General features: G+C 45.2%; 1 protein-coding gene across 6 annotated transcripts in view; it reads right to left on the bottom strand.

The window, feature by feature from the left end:
* The window catches only part of tjp1a (tight junction protein 1a), a 38546-nt gene that overhangs the window by 19301 nt on the left and 1881 nt on the right, over positions 1-17364 (bottom strand). For all 6 annotated transcript variants that reach the window (XM_076156212.1, XM_076156214.1, XM_076156215.1 and 3 more), the window contains exons 2-8: positions 4390-4446; positions 3318-3442; positions 2959-3061; positions 2504-2813; positions 2191-2294; positions 1557-1725; positions 1286-1421 (exon numbers count right to left, since the gene is read on the bottom strand). In XM_076156212.1, the coding sequence (XP_076012327.1) occupies positions 1286-1421; positions 1557-1725; positions 2191-2294; positions 2504-2813; positions 2959-3061; positions 3318-3442; positions 4390-4446 (1004 nt within the window). The remainder of the gene's footprint in view (positions 1-1285; positions 1422-1556; positions 1726-2190; positions 2295-2503; positions 2814-2958; positions 3062-3317; positions 3443-4389; positions 4447-17364) is intronic.

Genomic DNA, 17364 nt, shown 5'->3' with positions numbered 1-17364 from the left:
TGAACCAACACAGTGCTGAAGGAAGATGACGAAGACATGGGAGACACAAAGTACAAATGGAAAGAGTAACTATAAGATCATTGAGAACACAGTCCATTCCACAGTCACTTACACTGACAGTAATCTGCGCCATAGTGCCCCCACTCTCATCCTACATAGGGACAAGCACGGTTAGTCAACAGTCAGCAGCACTGCTCAGTTGCTGTAATGAACGGCAGTATGGGAGGAAGACTAAAGCTAGGGGCACGATGGGGAGACACAGAGATAAACTAACAGTTACACACTAGACTAACATCTAGCAGCTACAGGGACTCAGAGATTTGTGTTTGGGTACAAACAAGTACTGGGAATAAAACTTAACTACAGTCACATGTTAGCGTGTAATGCTTCAAACAATGACCATGAGCATGAATGAGGCCTGGCGATGCTAGAGTACTCCAACTCTGATAGTAGTATTCAAAACAGTGCTTCAAGCCATCAAATACCATGGATCTCTGTCATCAGTCCCTGTTCCTGCACCCACGCCTATGCCACATATCAGGCACTGCAACATGTTTTTGTCATGTCATGTTCTTTCTGTGTCATCACTACAACCAATGACAGCATTAACATGGATCACATACCAAAAGTATAAAGCCTGTTTCACTGCCCGTTCCGGTTTCCTGTTTCATCAGGTGACTTCAAATCAACGTTGAGTCATCTTATCATTTTCATTAAAGAAAAGTATTCTCTAGCCCAGCCAGCCACCAATCAGCTCGGGCCAGTCAGGGAGGAGCCACACACACCTGAGCACTGAGGACACATTCTCCATGTCTACCTCTAGCTCTCTCTGAATCTATCTCATATCTCTACAGAAAGATATGCAGTCATCAGAGAACTACAAGGAAGCTCACTTACTGTTGACTCCAGCTGTCAATGTGCAAAAAAAAGGATGAAAATGAGACAGGACATAAAGAGGAATACAAAATTAGAACATCTGCATGCTTGGACTCATCCCTGGGGTGAAACAGGAAATGAACAGGATAAATACACCTCTAGCTAACCCCCCTCTGTTTGGGACCGAGCGGGAATCCAATCCTGGAACTGCAAACAAACGGCGTCAGATTAGATCCTTTGTATTCTTCAACCTGTCCCGGCTGAATATAAATAGAACACTACCTTTCTACTCAGAATAGCGTTCTTGTTGTCACTTTTAACTTTTCCCCTTGTAGAGGCGATGATCGTCTCATTAGTTTCATGTCTGTGTGTGTGTGTGTGCGCTCAGATGGGGCTGAAACACTCTTACCTGCCATTGCTGATCTGTCGAGGTGAGTGACGGAGATGATCTGCTGACTCAGGCCTGTCAGGAGAACGTGATCGACTGCCTCGGGCTGGAGATCGATTGGAATGGTCTGATGTCAGAGAGTGTATTTCGGAAATATCTGGAAAAGGTGAGGGGTATAAATCAGGATTTTAAATAACTTAATGACCGATATGTGTTATAAGATCAGGTTAGAATGATACAACTCAGACAATAGATGCAGCTGTAGCCTCCGAGGTGACGCAGGATGTCTCACCGTCTCTGTCGGAGTTATTGGCCGAAGGGACGCTGTCGTCGAGGTCGGGAATGTTTAGCAGTGTGGCTCGCTCGTCCCTCTGGACTACCATCTTCAACTTTCCTTTTGACCGCTCTATCAGCTTCTTGGCATCGATCAGTGATAGGTTCTCTGTAACTGTGCCATTGATCTGGTGGAGGAAGAGGAAATGTTCAGCACCGTCATGCAGCTGCGGCTGGACAAGTGTCTTCTTCACTGCACTCTTTGGAAGCCCAGCCCAAGACACGGTTATGACTACTATGATATTTTAGATTTATATGAACAGTAATAATGTTGTAAATATGAAATAAACTCTTCAGAATAGAATATAGCTTGAAGTGAAAGAATGTTTTGTCAATGACAGTATGTGACGACAAATTAAAGGACTCGTGGAATGTGTGGTATTCCTGCGGAGGACCGGCATGCTAATGAACCATGACCTCACTTTCAGCATGACAGATTACAACAGCCGACTGATCAAAGCTGGCCCAAACATTTCCCGACATGCCCTTCCTGTCCACTCCGCTCAGGTCTTCCAATTATCAGGTTCCTTTCAGTTAGCTCATCACTTTCATATCATCGTTCAATTGCTTTGTTGTCCTCTTTCTTCTCTTACCTTGAGCACGACGTCTCCCTCTTGTATGTTTCCATCCCTGGCAGCGAGGCTCTCAGGAGAGATGTCCTTCACAAAAATGTGGCTGGCCAACCGCAACCCATATTCTGCTTTCAACATAAATAACCGTTAGAACAAAGCACACAAGGAAAGCTGACAGAAAAGCAGAAAGTCCCTCAGTCTACACTTTTTTATTCATAACCTTGTTCACGTTTGTATATTACCTTCATAAGTTAACCGTACTTCATCGTGCTTCTCTTGATCAGTTAAAAAAAGTCAAATTGGTCAAGCGGTAAATACTGACAGTGTCGCTCACCTTCATTCTTGCGGGACTTGACGAGGGTGACCTTGGCGGGCCTGGCCGGGGCTAAGGACGCCTGTGAGCGGCGGTCGGAGCGCGGCGAGATGCTCCTCTCCCGTGAGGCGCTGTGATCTCGCCTGCCGCTGCTGCTACGCTCTTGCCTGCTGGTGCCTCCGCCTCCGCTCGCTCCTCCATAGGCACTGGGCCCACTCTGGTGCTCATAGCCTTCGTCCTCGTCAGTCTCTTCCTCCTCGTGCTCCGACATCGTCTCCCTGTCCCCTGGCCGAGAGACGGGGATCTGTACTTTCCTTTTCCTTCGAATCGTCTGAGATAAGAGAGGGAGTTTTGAATGTTAATGAGGGCAAACAGCAATGAAAATGGAAACAGGACTGCCTTTTTTCTTTAAATCTGAAATATGCAACAAATGTTCCAATCCAATCAATCCAAGTAAATAGCAGCATTAAACTTACAATCTTTGCATTTTTGCCGCTCTTGCGGAGCTGCTGCACAGCATAGGCGTGCTCCACGTTGTCCATAGAGACGGCATTGACCATCACCACTCGATCATTTTCTCTGTAACAAAGAAGAAAAGAAGGAATTGTTATCAAGACCTCTACGGAAATACAAAAACATAAGTCGGGGATGGTAGATGATGGATGCAACCATACACTAATCAAGAATTTATGGAAAATCTATTGCGTCTGTAAAAAAGGTGAAAATGGAAAATGACTTCACAATAAATAGATGCCTTCTTGGTCCAGACATTGAGGCAGAAACACAGACCCTCTACTAGTGTTTCAGATAGTAGATAGTGATTTGAGGGACTTACTGTAGCAGGCCTTCAGCAGGACCCCCTTTCAACACATCAGATATTACAATGGACGTCTCTCCGCTCTGGAAATGGGGGTTGTCTCGTCCACCCGAGATGGCGATTCCAAAGCCAAACCCTGGAGCCTACACACACACATAAAATATCAGACATACTTGGCAGATACATAGGACTCAGTTTATTCCTGTCTCAGCCTTTGTTGTAAACAGCAATATGCCAATCATCAGCTACACTGCAGGCAGAGACGTCATGTCAGTGTTCAGTGCTGGTAAATAAGGACATGAGAGCAGCTACTGTGAACAATAACAAAGCTGTGCAGAACTGTGCTTGTGCAAGTTATTTTCCTATTTTGGATTACTGGAAGACTTTCTGGACACATTTCCGTGGGAGTGTGTAGGTTGCAGGGAAGTCAGCCATGTGACCCGAGCACCTAATCTCACCACCGCAACAACACAGCTGAGCAGCAAACGCCAATAACCACAGCGGACACCGGGGCCGCCACTTCAGCCTGGATAAAGCCGCTGCTAATTAGATTGCAGCGGGCAGGCAGGCCGGTCTAGACAGGTACTCTACACAATCCCAGGTGACTGAGGCAGGGTGAAGTATACACAAAGATTCAGCCTTTATAAAGCCAGCGAGTCTATTCGTTTATCAGCCAGCTGTGTAACGACACACAGGACCAAAAGCACGGGAACAAAAAACACCATCATTGTGTTTCCCTGCAATTGCGTAAAGGAAGAGTGGGTCGCCAACAGGAAGGAAATGGAGAGAAGAAATAAGGACGTGGATGCTGTTCTTTCTGTGTTCCTATGCATTGCTTCCTGCCATCTGGGCTGCCTGACTATTGTTCCAGTGCCACACATCCTGCTGCTGCATCTGGACATCTGAGTGCGTCCAGAGAAAGAAGAAGAAGAAGGAGAGAAAGCGGCACAGAGGACTTGAGGGATCATGGAGGAAAGTGAGAAAGAGAGCAACACAGGACACACACACAGACACACACACAAAGACAGGGGTGGGACACTGGAAAAGAAAGGGAAGGAAAGTGGATTAAAGACATAGTAAACACACTCACCCTCTGAAGGGTCACGGTGTGCTGTTCCCAGATGACGGTTTCTTCCATTGCGGCACTCTGCAACACAAAAGGCAAAGGGTCAACATCTGCAGCCAACATGAAGACACATCACATACAAATACACATACAAACACACATACAGTACGTACGGTGGCCATGCTGAGAGTCCTGGTGTTCTGTGTTATGTTGAACATTCCTATTAAAAGCCGGGTCACTTGAGAGCCGCAGCACAGGAGATATTTACATTCGTGCAGTGCGGCTTGGAACCAAACTGGGTTAAAGCAACACGAGGAGGGAACACATCTCTCTACGTTACTCCTCTCATATGACTCATATTTGGCCACAGGAGTTGTCTTAGTCATGTCGTTGTTTTACGTCTGCCAACGTCTCGCGCTTTTGATTCACCATTGTTGGTTCACCGATGCAAAGTCAATAATTGACAGAAACTCCAGACATGAATCCTGAATATGGATCTCATTCAGAATGTAACAACATCAACAGCACTCTTTTATTTTAAATTCCTATTAGCACATTGTCCTGAGCTTTAAATCCCAGACCAACGCTGTTTTCCTGCAGCTGATGAAGCAGATCTACCGTCCTGTGTGTGTGTGTGTGTGTGTGTGCCTGCAGGGAGTGATGGTCCAGCTGTCAACTGCAAAGCGCTGAGCACAGACCAATGTGGCAGGAGAAGGGACAGGCCCAAACAGCACACACGTGACAAAGTGCTTATTTACTCCACCTTCCATAATCAGCCTTTTAAAAACAACAGGCCGTGTCATCGGTCCACCCCGTCATCAGTGTAATCGCCACTTCGCCCTTTAATCATCACTGTTAGTGTCCAAACCACCTCCCCCTGTCATCTTCGGCGTCACACGGTCATTACTGTCATCACCTTCCTTTATCCTAAATATACAGCTGCTGGTGGGCTCAGGCTGCGGTGTTACAGACTGTCTGTCTGTCGAGAGGAGACAGACGGCTGATAAGAGTGTCTGCTGTTTGGCGACATGGCAGGGAACAGAGCTGCTGGGAAGGGGGAATGTCCAGGATACGCTGGGGCCCAACGGTTAACAGGAAAAGGTAAAGTGGCAGGGAGTTTGGAGGAGCAGCTGACTTTTTTCAGTTTTGCAAAGCGTCTCAATACAAACTCGCATGGTGTCGATTGTGAGCAGATTAAACCTTTTTCTCTTCGCGTTTAGCTTTCTCTGCTTGTGACATTAATGCAGGCATCATAACCAGGTTAAGGTGTTTGAATGATCATATAGCCCAAGCCTGGACATCATCACAGTAACGGTGTTATTAAGAAGACACTTCATATTCTGAAACATGGTCACAGCTTCTGTCGACTCTAATCGGCCCCCAAAGTCTCACAATTTGGATTTCTGCTCAGTCAAAACTGTTTTCTTTTTTCTCCTTTGCCAAACGATCAGTTGGCCTGAACGCCAAGCTCTATAAAGCACACATAGTTAACCCTTTGACCCTCATTTCCATAGCAGCTCTATGTGGATCTTATTTATGTCCTTAATTGGTGCAGAGGGCTTGGGTGTCCTCCCTCTCTCTCCCCCCTCCCCTATGACTCCCACAGTAATGCCACTATTGTGTGAGTGGACCTGACCTATTTAACCACTGCTCCCACCCCAAACTTCCAAACACACACATTCCTACGGAGGGTTTTGTCATACATTCATCTGTCCGTCCATCCATTCATTGAACCAAAAGTACAGCAAAAGGGGGGGAGGCATGAGAAACAACAGTGTGTTGGGGTCATGTGACTAGGAGAGCAGGCAGGCAGGTGGCCTTGTCCTTGAACTGTGGATAACGTTGAGAGGCAGCGGATGAAGGTGGAGGAGGAGAGGGAGGAGAGCAGGGCTGAGCCTTACTACAACACACACATATATACCATGAGACAGGGGACAGACAGGAAACAGCAGCAGGACCCGGCTGTGACAGAATGCAGAGTGTGATGTACCCGTGGTTCTGACCTTGGGAGGGAGAGAAATCTCACGCAGTATTGAGCCACGCTAATTGATCGACACTGCGATCCTCCCTTAAACACATATGCATGAAGGGGAGGAGTGCACTTTGCAAAGACTTACAGAGCAGACATGCAAACTACGCTTCCAGGGCTGTGTGCCTGTGTGAGACACACCACACACACACATGTTTCCTAGAGCAGAATGCACCAAAATCTGTGGCCCAAACCAGCGCAAGAGGCTCAGTGCATCTGGCCCAGCAGACTGAAGCAGATGACATGTTAACAACCATCATATCGTCACATTTATTCTCTGATCTCTTGCCTTTCGATTTCATCACCGAAACACATTCCAGAAATGTTTAACCATTAAACCAAATGCATAGATCTTCCCAAAAGCAAGCTGAGAAGAATAACAGGACTTGCAAACCTTTTCCATATAAACACACACATCCAACGCCTCCAAATCAAAGCAATGACACACACACACACACACACACACACACACACACACACACACACACACACACACACACACACACACACACACACACACACACACACACACACACACACACACACACACACTAACAGCTTCTTGATGCCTCCAGTGTATTGGGTGCAGGATAGTGAGTGGCAGCTCCAGAATGTTAAGGAGAGAGAGAGAGATGCTGAGCGTTTCCTCCGCTGGGAGAGCTCCGTGTCTCAGATGAGATTATGATACTAATTAATCACTGTGATGTGGAATGATGATTAAGGTGCCTGCTGATTGGCTGTGACGTATGAGCAGGAGAGAAAGCAGCGAGACAGAAACACACTTAACATTGTAAAGGTACACAAAAAGTCTGTCTTTCTGTCAGGTTAGTGTGTATGCTTGGATATAAATATACATAAATGTTGATAGATTTCTAATGATGTCGTTACAGCATACGGCAAAATATAATGACAACATATGACATTTATAACATTTGCACATTGTGTAGCAAATGTTACACAGGGCAGCGACTTTTGAATAAAACAGTTTACAGGTGATTGATCAAACAGTGAAATTTAAACAGTGAACAGTTTGCTTGTTTGGACAAAGCAGACAGGAGCTCTAATGCTGCTGTCAGAGTGCTGGCCCTCACTCTGAATGGGTCAATGTCTCTGTGAATGCGGATGCAGAATGAATATTAATAAGCTTGAAATTACATTGATCTGAGCACCAAACTTCATATTTAACAGTCAAGCCCCTCCCTTTTCAGCAGCTATGTGTGTGTGATGTTTATGGATGTAGCAAACACTGTGGGATTGAGTTTCTATAAAAAAAAAAGGCCACACACACAGGAATGTTCACATGTTAGGTGTGGAGCTGCTGTGACCCCCGTGTGTTATATCAGAGAACATTCCAGATCATATAAAAGCAAAGAGCCCAAACACACACACCGGACCAAGAGAACTCAACTGTGGATCATTTTCTGAAGTAAAAACAAAAAAGGGAAAATAATAAAAATATTGGGCGGGAACAAAAGAGGACCAAATGATCTCTGGAGTCACAGAGTTGTGCTAAAACAATGGCGCGCTTGATGTTGAGCGAACTGACGGCAGCCTAGTATATTTATATATCCACATTAGTCAGGCTTGAGCTCTGGCCAGCAAGGCCCAGGGCTGGGAAACAAAGAGCAGGCGACAAACTACACACACACACAAAGCCACATACACACACACACAGACACACACACACACACCATGATTTAACACTACAGGGCCTCTTTGTTCAAGCCACAGCCAGCCTGGCTCTGCCCTGCCTGGCCCACCATTGCACAGTCCACTCCAGATGATAACAGTTCACTCAGGCTCTTCAAAGGCAGGCAGAGACAAATCCAGTTGTTGGGGGGCAAATCACTGACCGACCCAACAATAACAACCCCCTGCAGAAAGCTGGGGTAAACAGGGTGGGGCCGGGCGTCGGGGTCTTCAGCTCATGCTTCTTATAGAGTAACTTGCCTCATCTGCGTTCAGCTACAGATTTGACTTGTTATATTTCACCCAACCTTTTTGTGCGCATCCCTGCAATAGTAGATGCACTTGGCAAACACCCTCATAGTACCCAAGTACATGAGGCTTTACACCGTTTTAACAAAGGCCATGAAAAGAAATCAACCAACAGGTGACATCATCCCGTGAGTAATGGCATGCGCTGACAGGAAGTTCCGAAGAAGCACAACCTAAGTCTGCTGACGCGTGGTCCAGTAAAGCATTACTCATCACCTCCCTTCATCCACAGGAATGCTTTATGCAACGGCTCTGAATGGGCCCAAGCTTGGAGAACAGACTGGATGTGAGTGTTGTCAGGAGGGGAAGAGTGGGTCAGAGTGCCAATAATTCACTTCTCCTGGGTTATTCTGAGGTATAAAGCAGAGTAGTCAGCAGCACCTGTGTAAGTGATGGTGAATGATGAAGTACGAGGTGAAACCCTGACAGAGCTTTGGGTCAGAGCGTCTGTGCCTCTCTGATAGCCTCAGGCAGGATGTGAGCGAGAGCAGCCGCTGCACCCACAGGAAAACACTCCACTTCCTGTTTGCAGGAAATAACTCCAGTTTACAGAGAAATCCCTACACACACACACACACTCCTGAAAACTTCTTCCCATATAGAATACTTCAACCTCTATCAGAAAGAAGCCAGGTTTTCTCTCACTGACAGACATTTAGAGGCGTCAATGCACTTGAGGGGGAAAGTAAAATAGAAAATGTATCTTAACTGATCAAAGTAAAAACTCCTTCATCTCAAAGGCAGACAGATTACAATCAATCACTGTTGTACAAGTTGTTTTGAGTCCAATTTATATAATCATCTCAAGAGAAGAGAAGAGAGGAGAAGAGCCCAAGGACCAATAGACTACAATCAGTCATTTGAGACGATACAATTAGGTCCATATTCAGTCACAATCATCCCTGTGCATCAGCTCTTCTCCATGTCACTGGGGCAATTGTGTCCATGGTAATTGTATGTCCCCTTTCACTGCATCTCAGAGTAGAGCACTATGCTAGAACAACAACAACCCACAATTAAACACAAACACACGCACATACACATACACACTGTTCCTGGAGGGCAAAGTGCTCAGCGGCAAACACATGCAAATGCACGAAAGCTACTTGTACAAGCTTTAACATTCTGTCTCTCAAACGAGTGTGTGTGCGCGCGCGTGTGTGTGTGCGCACTACCCAGTGAGGTGTGGCTTACAGTCAATAACAAACCAAACTAAAACTCTAGTGTCACCTTGAATTTGATAGGTTGAGTTGATGAATCCAGCTGTAGGGTAAAGGAAGAAGATGACAGGAGGAGGAGGAGAAGACTGCAAGTGTTCACATATGTGGACTCATGGGGGATGCAGATGAGGGCAACTAGCCAAAAGGCAGATGACGAGGATGAGGAGGACGATGATGATGATGATACAGAGCCCCAGCCAGCAATGATGCACTGTTATGCTGACATGCTCAGAAGTGTTTCAGTTCATTAGTCTCACACAGCAGCGGCTCTTTCCTGTGACATAGTTCACTGAAAACCACCTGTATCAGGATCTGTTCAGACACACACGCCTATAACTGAAAAAAGTGTTACAGCTGGAATGGTGAGGGAAGGAATAAAATATGAAACCTATAATCCAGGTTTTTGGATTAAAATGTTAATCTGAGCTCTGCTCCCCTCTGAAGTCAACTGCTGAGGGATCATGACAGCAGCAGGGACACAGTAGATGGATACATGTATGGATGAACGGACAGACAGATGACAGCATGCAGGAACTATCCAGTCAGCCAGTTCAGTTCTGCCAGTGTGGCGGAAATATTTATAGAGCTGGATGAAATGATTTAAGCAGTGGGAACCGACCCGACGCCCTCTGCAGCGGCCTGTCTGTGCTGCTACCAGCTAATTAGACAATACAACAACGGCTAACACCCAGATCGTAACTTATATAAAAACTGTGGAATCACAGCTTTCCAGAGTCAATGTGCAGCGGCCCGTCTTCTCCTGTCCACTGACCCAAACACACAGCTGGACTCGTATCTCACATGCTGCTTATCCGGCAGCAAAGTCATCCCAGCTCCACCAAACCAACTGTTCCCAGCCTGGAGAGACGAGCAGAGAGCCCAGGTCACGGATCACAGCAGTAATGTCTGACTGACCTCTGGTTTGGTTTAAACAGTGAACAATGTCATTTGTGCGACGTGTCTATCACAGAGGGCTACGACACAATTCATTAAATATTTGAATTCAACAAAAAGGCCAAACTGTTGACGTGCATCTCTGTTTCCTCTCTCTGGTGCAATGAGAGGCAACGTGCGGCCTGAGGCAGAGCGTCTGTAATCCCATCACATCACAGAGCAAAGCAGAGCGTTAGTTTGATTATTGTTGTACATTATACACCATAAGCTCTTAAATCGGTGGACAGGTTTTGTTTACATACGTCAGATTGTTTACAGTCTGCCGTGTGACAAAACTACAACAGCGTTTTCAAACTCAGGTATTAAGTAAACTGTCAAGTGGAAGGAGCAAACCTCAACCATGTGACTAAATTAGCTATTGCACATCGAGATTTTTCTCAACAACAAAGTGTTTGGTGACGGTTCATTGATGGCATGAAACAACTTCAACATCTATTACAGTTCTCATTCATCTTCTAATGAAATGTAAGAAATAGACTATCCAAGCTTAGATGTTTTGAGTTCTTAGCAATATTATTAAATACACCATACTTTAGGACAAACAAAAACTTCAGACGTACTTTTATGTAGATTTCATATTGGGAGTATAGAAGGAGCTATGACTTCACCATGGCCTGGTCCATTGTCAGAGAGACAAAGCAGAGCAGAGGTCTGGAGACGACTCACAGCAGGCAAACTTCCTCCACACGGATTTTTACAGCCCCAGAGTTTTATTACAATAGGAAATAGCATTTTAGAAGTTTTTGTTCTTACCTAAAACATGTACAGTATATTTGAACAATGAAACTGTCCTGTTCTGCCTCAACATACACACTTGTTTCTATGTAAGTTACTTGTGCATATATATATGAATAATTGTAATACAGTTATTTTATATCGGATTCTTTAAGTTTTTAGAGTTTAAACGGTCACCAATGTTCCCCGAACAGGGAGACCATCCTTCAGGCTTCCTCTAAATGTTGCTTTATGTCCTTTAATGCACCAGAACGGCATTCATGGCAGAGGAGGATTACATAAGCATCTGCTGGACAAGACCAATATTGTCCAGGACATGAGTTCAGCAGTAAAAGAAGAGAAAGGTTTGACAAATGCTGGTCCAACATCCGAGAAAGACAGAGGTTGTTCTGTATAACACAACTGCTCTCCCTAGCAAGCAGTACATTCATGTTCATTCAAACACAAAACACAGATACAGAAAAGGCCTTTGATTGCACTTTGTTTTTGTGTCTCTGACAGCAACGTGCAGGCAGAGGCGCTGAGAACGATAACCAGAGCCACCGCGGGAGCCTTTGGAATTGGCCAATCGCTGTACACGGAGCTATCAGCATTCCCACTCTACCCCTCCCTTCACACACACACACACACTGCAGGAATGTGAGATAAGGGGCTGAGGCCTAAACTCTCTCACTGTGCCTGTTTCTCATGCCAAATGCTTTCTCTCACCTTTCCCTCCACCGCCTGTATCTCTCACTCTCCTGCTCCATGTATCTTTGTATGTTGTGTCTTATCTCAGTTTTCTCTTTCCTCCAAATGACAATGAACACAAAATGAAAGTAAGCCTACAAATCAGCTAAATGTTTAATTGCTCATGTGTAACTGGGTCATATTCCATTCAATATCTCAAAGCCAAATCACGAGTCTCAATACGTTTACAATGACCGGTGACTTCGTTCTTTTACAAATCTGCACCGGCCTGAATTACACACACAGGTTTAAACTCACATCGATGCAATTAATCAATTCTTTCAAACGTCATGTGACTATGAGTATCACATTATAAGTGGCATAAATCAACACAGCTGCACTCAGAGTAACACACGCCTACATTGAGTGAGTGCAAATCAATCCATCGTCAATCCATTGTTTTATATTCAAAGTAAAGCAATCTCGCGCTTCCTCATCTGCTAACGACTCAATTCTATTTATTCCAGCAATGGCTCTTACTCCATATTTTCCAGGACAGATACAAATGGCAGTATAGTATGAATGTAAACGTGCCGACTGCCTCTAACGGCACGACTGCTTTTCATGGGATTCGTCTTGATACCGCTGCAGTTAACATCTAACCTCAACATCAAATCAAATTGAAGGATGGTTGATGTATTCATCGCTGTGCAATGTATCTTCATATTGGTAGAAGACTCCCCTCTATAAATTTTAAAACCATGGCCGAGCCTGTAATCTCTCCCTGATCTTAAAGTCTCCTTACACATACAGTATTTGAACTTGTAAACATTCCAGAATACTGAACGCTCCTCTCCACACACTGACTTGCAGAGACATAATGAGCTGCCTGCAACGCTTCATCCACTTCACTACAATGCCACCAGTGAGCAAAACAACTTACGACACAGTTCAAAGTGTCAAGGAGTGTCAGTGTTTGAGAATATCGAGAGAGCGAATCGACTGTATGCCGAGTTTGCGCGTCAGGGTTTCCACTTCACGGACGTTGAACACTGAACCTGACCCGAGTGAAACCCGCCGTAATGCAGGCACGGCCTCACATACGCAGACGGACTCGTCAAACAAAGGGCTCATTCAGCCAGCAATGCTCTTCATGTTGGTCTGCATCCACAGGATAACCAAAATTAGCTACTGCCAGCCAGGGGAAGCGCACAGAATCTCCACTGTCGCCGGGCAACCACAAAGGCTACTGGTGATTGTGGCGACACGAGCCATATATATATATAAGTTTAAGTATAAACTCTGGGTCAAACCATCAACACCCAGTGCCGACGTAAAGCCTTTCAATTTAAAGGGGGCACAACATTTCACACTATGAAACTCTGGATCACCATTAAAAGTCTGTCGGGGGTCACATGGTGTGGTAAAACAAGAGGCCGAGCCCACTCAGCAGCATTCCCCGGGCTTCTGAGAAGTTTGATACAATAGGCATGTTGTGGGCCGGCATCTATAGTGAATTAATGAGACACTGCTGAAGCGGACATTTTCCCAGCACTTAACTGGAAACACAATTACTATTCCCTCAGCGAGGAGACGCACAAGCGATAACACAGAAATGACTTCATATAACACAGGCAAGGGACTCCTCACCACCCCTGCATGGAGAGGAAGCTTCTATCTGCCAAGGACACCAATGAACTCATCACAAAGTGGAAGGGCGATGTTTAATGAGGGCGAGTATGGAATTTAGCGAAGGTTGCAGGAAGGTTAGCAAATATTAGCGAATATAACGATGAATTCTGCAGTACGACACCTAAAACAACTCTTTTCCATCAGATTAGAGCAACTTTACTCTTCATTTTCATTAAAAGAAAAGAGGTAACTTAAGAGGAACGCCAAAGAGATTGAGAAAGGTACAGTAGCTTTGCAAATCTAGCAGGAAATTAACCGGGACAGGATACACGGTTTAAACATTCGGTATGCTGGAGTTGTTTATGGAAAAGGCAATTAAATGAGGGGCTAAAGTGGGTGTAATCTGATGGATCCCCACACCCACCTCGCACACAATAACACACACACACACAGGGCAGTCGAACAGGACAAAGACACTCGTTAAGGCAGGAAGTTCACTGGGGAAATAATTGCTTCAGTGTGGAAATACGGCCACATGTTTCTCTATCTTCATACTATAATGTGTTTGTTAGCAGGACCTTAGCCTGGATATCAGCACAGACATACTGTAGAAAATACTGGACAACTAATTCCAACAAGAGGCACTTGGAGAATTCATATTTTTCCAGCGTCCTGCCATCTTCTCTCCCTTCCTCTCACACACACTGTAAGCCTGGAGTGAACACACAGGTCGGTTGTTTGACGGGGGAAAGGACAATCCGGGAAAAAGACTTGCCTGCCTGCCTGCCTGCCTGCCTGCCTGCCTTCCTCCCTCCCTCTCTCTCTCCCCACCCTCATCCCTCATCCATCCATCTCTTGAGCAGGTGAAAGGTGGTGAATTCCTTCCCTACACAGTGGCAGCCAAGGTCTCACATGTTTCAAACTTGCTCGTAAAAGCTCGCGGTGAACGTCAAGCCCAGATTTGATCTTCCTGACAGCTCCGTCTTTGAAACAGCCCCGGCGGATCGTTGTTATGGAAGCGGGAGGCATAGTGTTTTTCAGGTCGTCCATGTGACTCAGATTATAGGCGGTGCACCTCTCTCCCTCCCTCCCGCTCCTTCCTCTCCTCTCTCAGCTTCACCCCTCAGACTTGCCCTCCTCACTATCACCTCCTCCCCCGTATGGAATTTTCTGTTTCTTCTTTTTTCTCCCCGCTATTCCACCAGCCTCCTGCTGTGTAGCGTCTGCCCTGAATTTCCCTCCAGAGATGAAAGGATATGCAGGGTCAGATATATATTCGATAGCTGCCGCACTTCTGTCTGCCAAACAATGAAACTCAGGTTCCTTCCCTTTGTATCCAACCTCTGCATCTGAGGACAATCATATTTATTGAAGCGAGCCAATGTAACTTCTCACTCAAGAATGCGTTTGCTGCTTTTACTGTTGTTTACTGTCTGGCACAAATAAAGGGTCATATGGTGGGAACGGTGTCCTTAACACTTCCCAGGTCAAAGGCATTTCAGTGTTACGTACTTGTTAAATCACACACACACCGTGAATGTAAGTTTTGAACTGCAAGCCAACAGCTTCAAGAATGTTGTCAACAAAGCAAGGCGAGTCGGATAATTTCCCATCTGTATGAAACTAATACTAGATTGTAAAAAGTCAAGAAATAGATATATATGACTTTAAGTGCTTGCACATGTTCTCTGGGCGAGGCTGCTCACAGGTGCAGGGTCTTCTTTTGCCAAGGATCCAGATACTTCACAGCCGGAGACAAACTAGACACGATACTGGGGCTGCTACTTTCCATATGGTTGACTGGCAACCCTTTCAGCTTATAGGCAGACGATTTAAACGTGCACTCAAGGGCTGAGAGGGCTTCCTTAAAATCAAAGGGCTGTAATCAAAGACCTGCCTGTTAGGGTGAGTGATGGCTGCTGCTACTGAGTTTGTCTGATGCATGAAATGCAGCTGGGCTTCGTTGGCGTCCTCTGTGATTCTCAGTGCATCTTTCATCCGTGTGTAACCGAGCGTCTGTGACCGCAGCCATTTACAGCACACGGCTCACACCTACGCCGTGTTTCGCTCTGATGAAGTCTGCCATGGATCATCACTCAGTTTTTCTGACAACATCCAGCACTTCTCTGTTCACACTCTGTATCAAGTGCAGCCAGAGAATATGGAAGGAGTATTCTTCTCTGTGGGCTTCTCTAGTTTAATGGGAGCATGGACATGTAAAAGGAACTCCTGATGCCTTTGTGAACTGCTGCAGTGACTCCTTGTCAAAAACATCTGAACTTTTCACGTGTCATGTTATACTGCTGCCCTGATCCCTCCTACGTCCAAAAACAAAAAAACCCTCCCTCAGCTAGGAGCCAAGGACAAGAACAAATCCAGCACCTCTCTTCACCTTCCCATAGCACTTGGTTGTCTCATTACATGTCCTTCCATGTTCCTCCTCTTTCATCAATTTAAATGGTGATGCATAATCATCAAAGCTAAAGAGAAGCTGTTCTGTTGCCACAGTGTTGCTGTAATTCAATATCTCCTCACATTTACATTCCACTTGTTTAAAATGGTCTTCATAAACTCAGTGTGAAACTGGAGGCTGCGCTGATAATCTAAATTATATTTTCCTCTGTCCGTTCTCTTAACAAAAGCGGGAATGGCTGAAGGCTGGAGAGGACGAATGAGGACATTTAGTGAAGTGAAAAGTTAATGTGCTAGTTTTAATGCAAGCAGCATTCTGTGGTTTAATCGGTCAGGCTGTGCTTTTCTCCCTCTTGGTGTTGAAGGAGAAGCAGCAGGGACAGTGGCACCAAGCAGGAACATCTCCCCCTTCCCCCCTTTAGTAATTAGCATAAGGTCACCTACATGTTATGTTCTAATCCAGTATCAGGAAAATCTGAACCTTAACTTAGATTCATTTGGATACATCCTTGTATGGAGTCCACCGTTCCCGGCAAATGCATTCCAATTATGTCAATGTGTAATATTTACTGTAGCAACATATTAACCTAGTGAGTGACACATTATGAGTCCACACAGTAGAGCAGTAATAGCATTATGACCTCTGAAACATGAGGTCACCACACCCACACATGTTCCTCTAGTCCTGACAGCACCGATGCACATTATCACCGTTTATCACTCTGCGTCTTTACGTGGGACGTGACTAATACGGGTGGAATGGCTGTTTATCACAGCTCATCAGGCTCATCTGGTGTAATTACTGGGGCAGTCACTGTAACACACTGGTAGGCTAAGTAGTACCAACAGTTTCTGACAATACCCATAGCAAAGTTCTGTGTGATTGGGTCTTTTCAAATCCTAAAACTGGAATAGTATCAAAGATGATAAACAGGCTGCATCTGTCCTGGACCTGAAGCATGCAGTTATCGTGCTGACAGTGATTTGCTTTCATTAATTAATCCACAGAGGTCAGAGTTTATGTAACACCAGAGGACTGATTTTAAGATCAATTAAACATGATAACTATGTCATGGCAAAAACCAGGCTGTGATAACCAGGTCACAGATTTAATCAACACTGATCTTCTACCTGCTGGCTTATCGTATCACTATGAATGAGAGAGAGTGGAAGCTAAATAAATAAGATGATTACTACATGGACGTGACTTTGGATAAAAAGCAGCTTTCAGACCTTTTATGAACATATTGACAGGACTACTATTCTTTAAACACTAAGTTGTTCATTGCTGAACCATTTTATCAATTAACAATAAATAACATTTTGTACAAATGGCTGTAGTAAACACAG

This window comes from Genypterus blacodes, unplaced genomic scaffold, assembly GCF_046128005.1.
Source record: "Genypterus blacodes isolate CSIRO-AG114 ecotype Tasmania unplaced genomic scaffold, CSIRO-AGI_Gbla_v1 ptg000067l_1, whole genome shotgun sequence".
Taxonomy (NCBI): Eukaryota; Metazoa; Chordata; class Actinopteri; order Ophidiiformes; family Ophidiidae; genus Genypterus; species Genypterus blacodes.
Note: the sequence above shows the minus strand (reverse complement) of the source record. Positions and strands in the feature narration are given on the sequence as shown.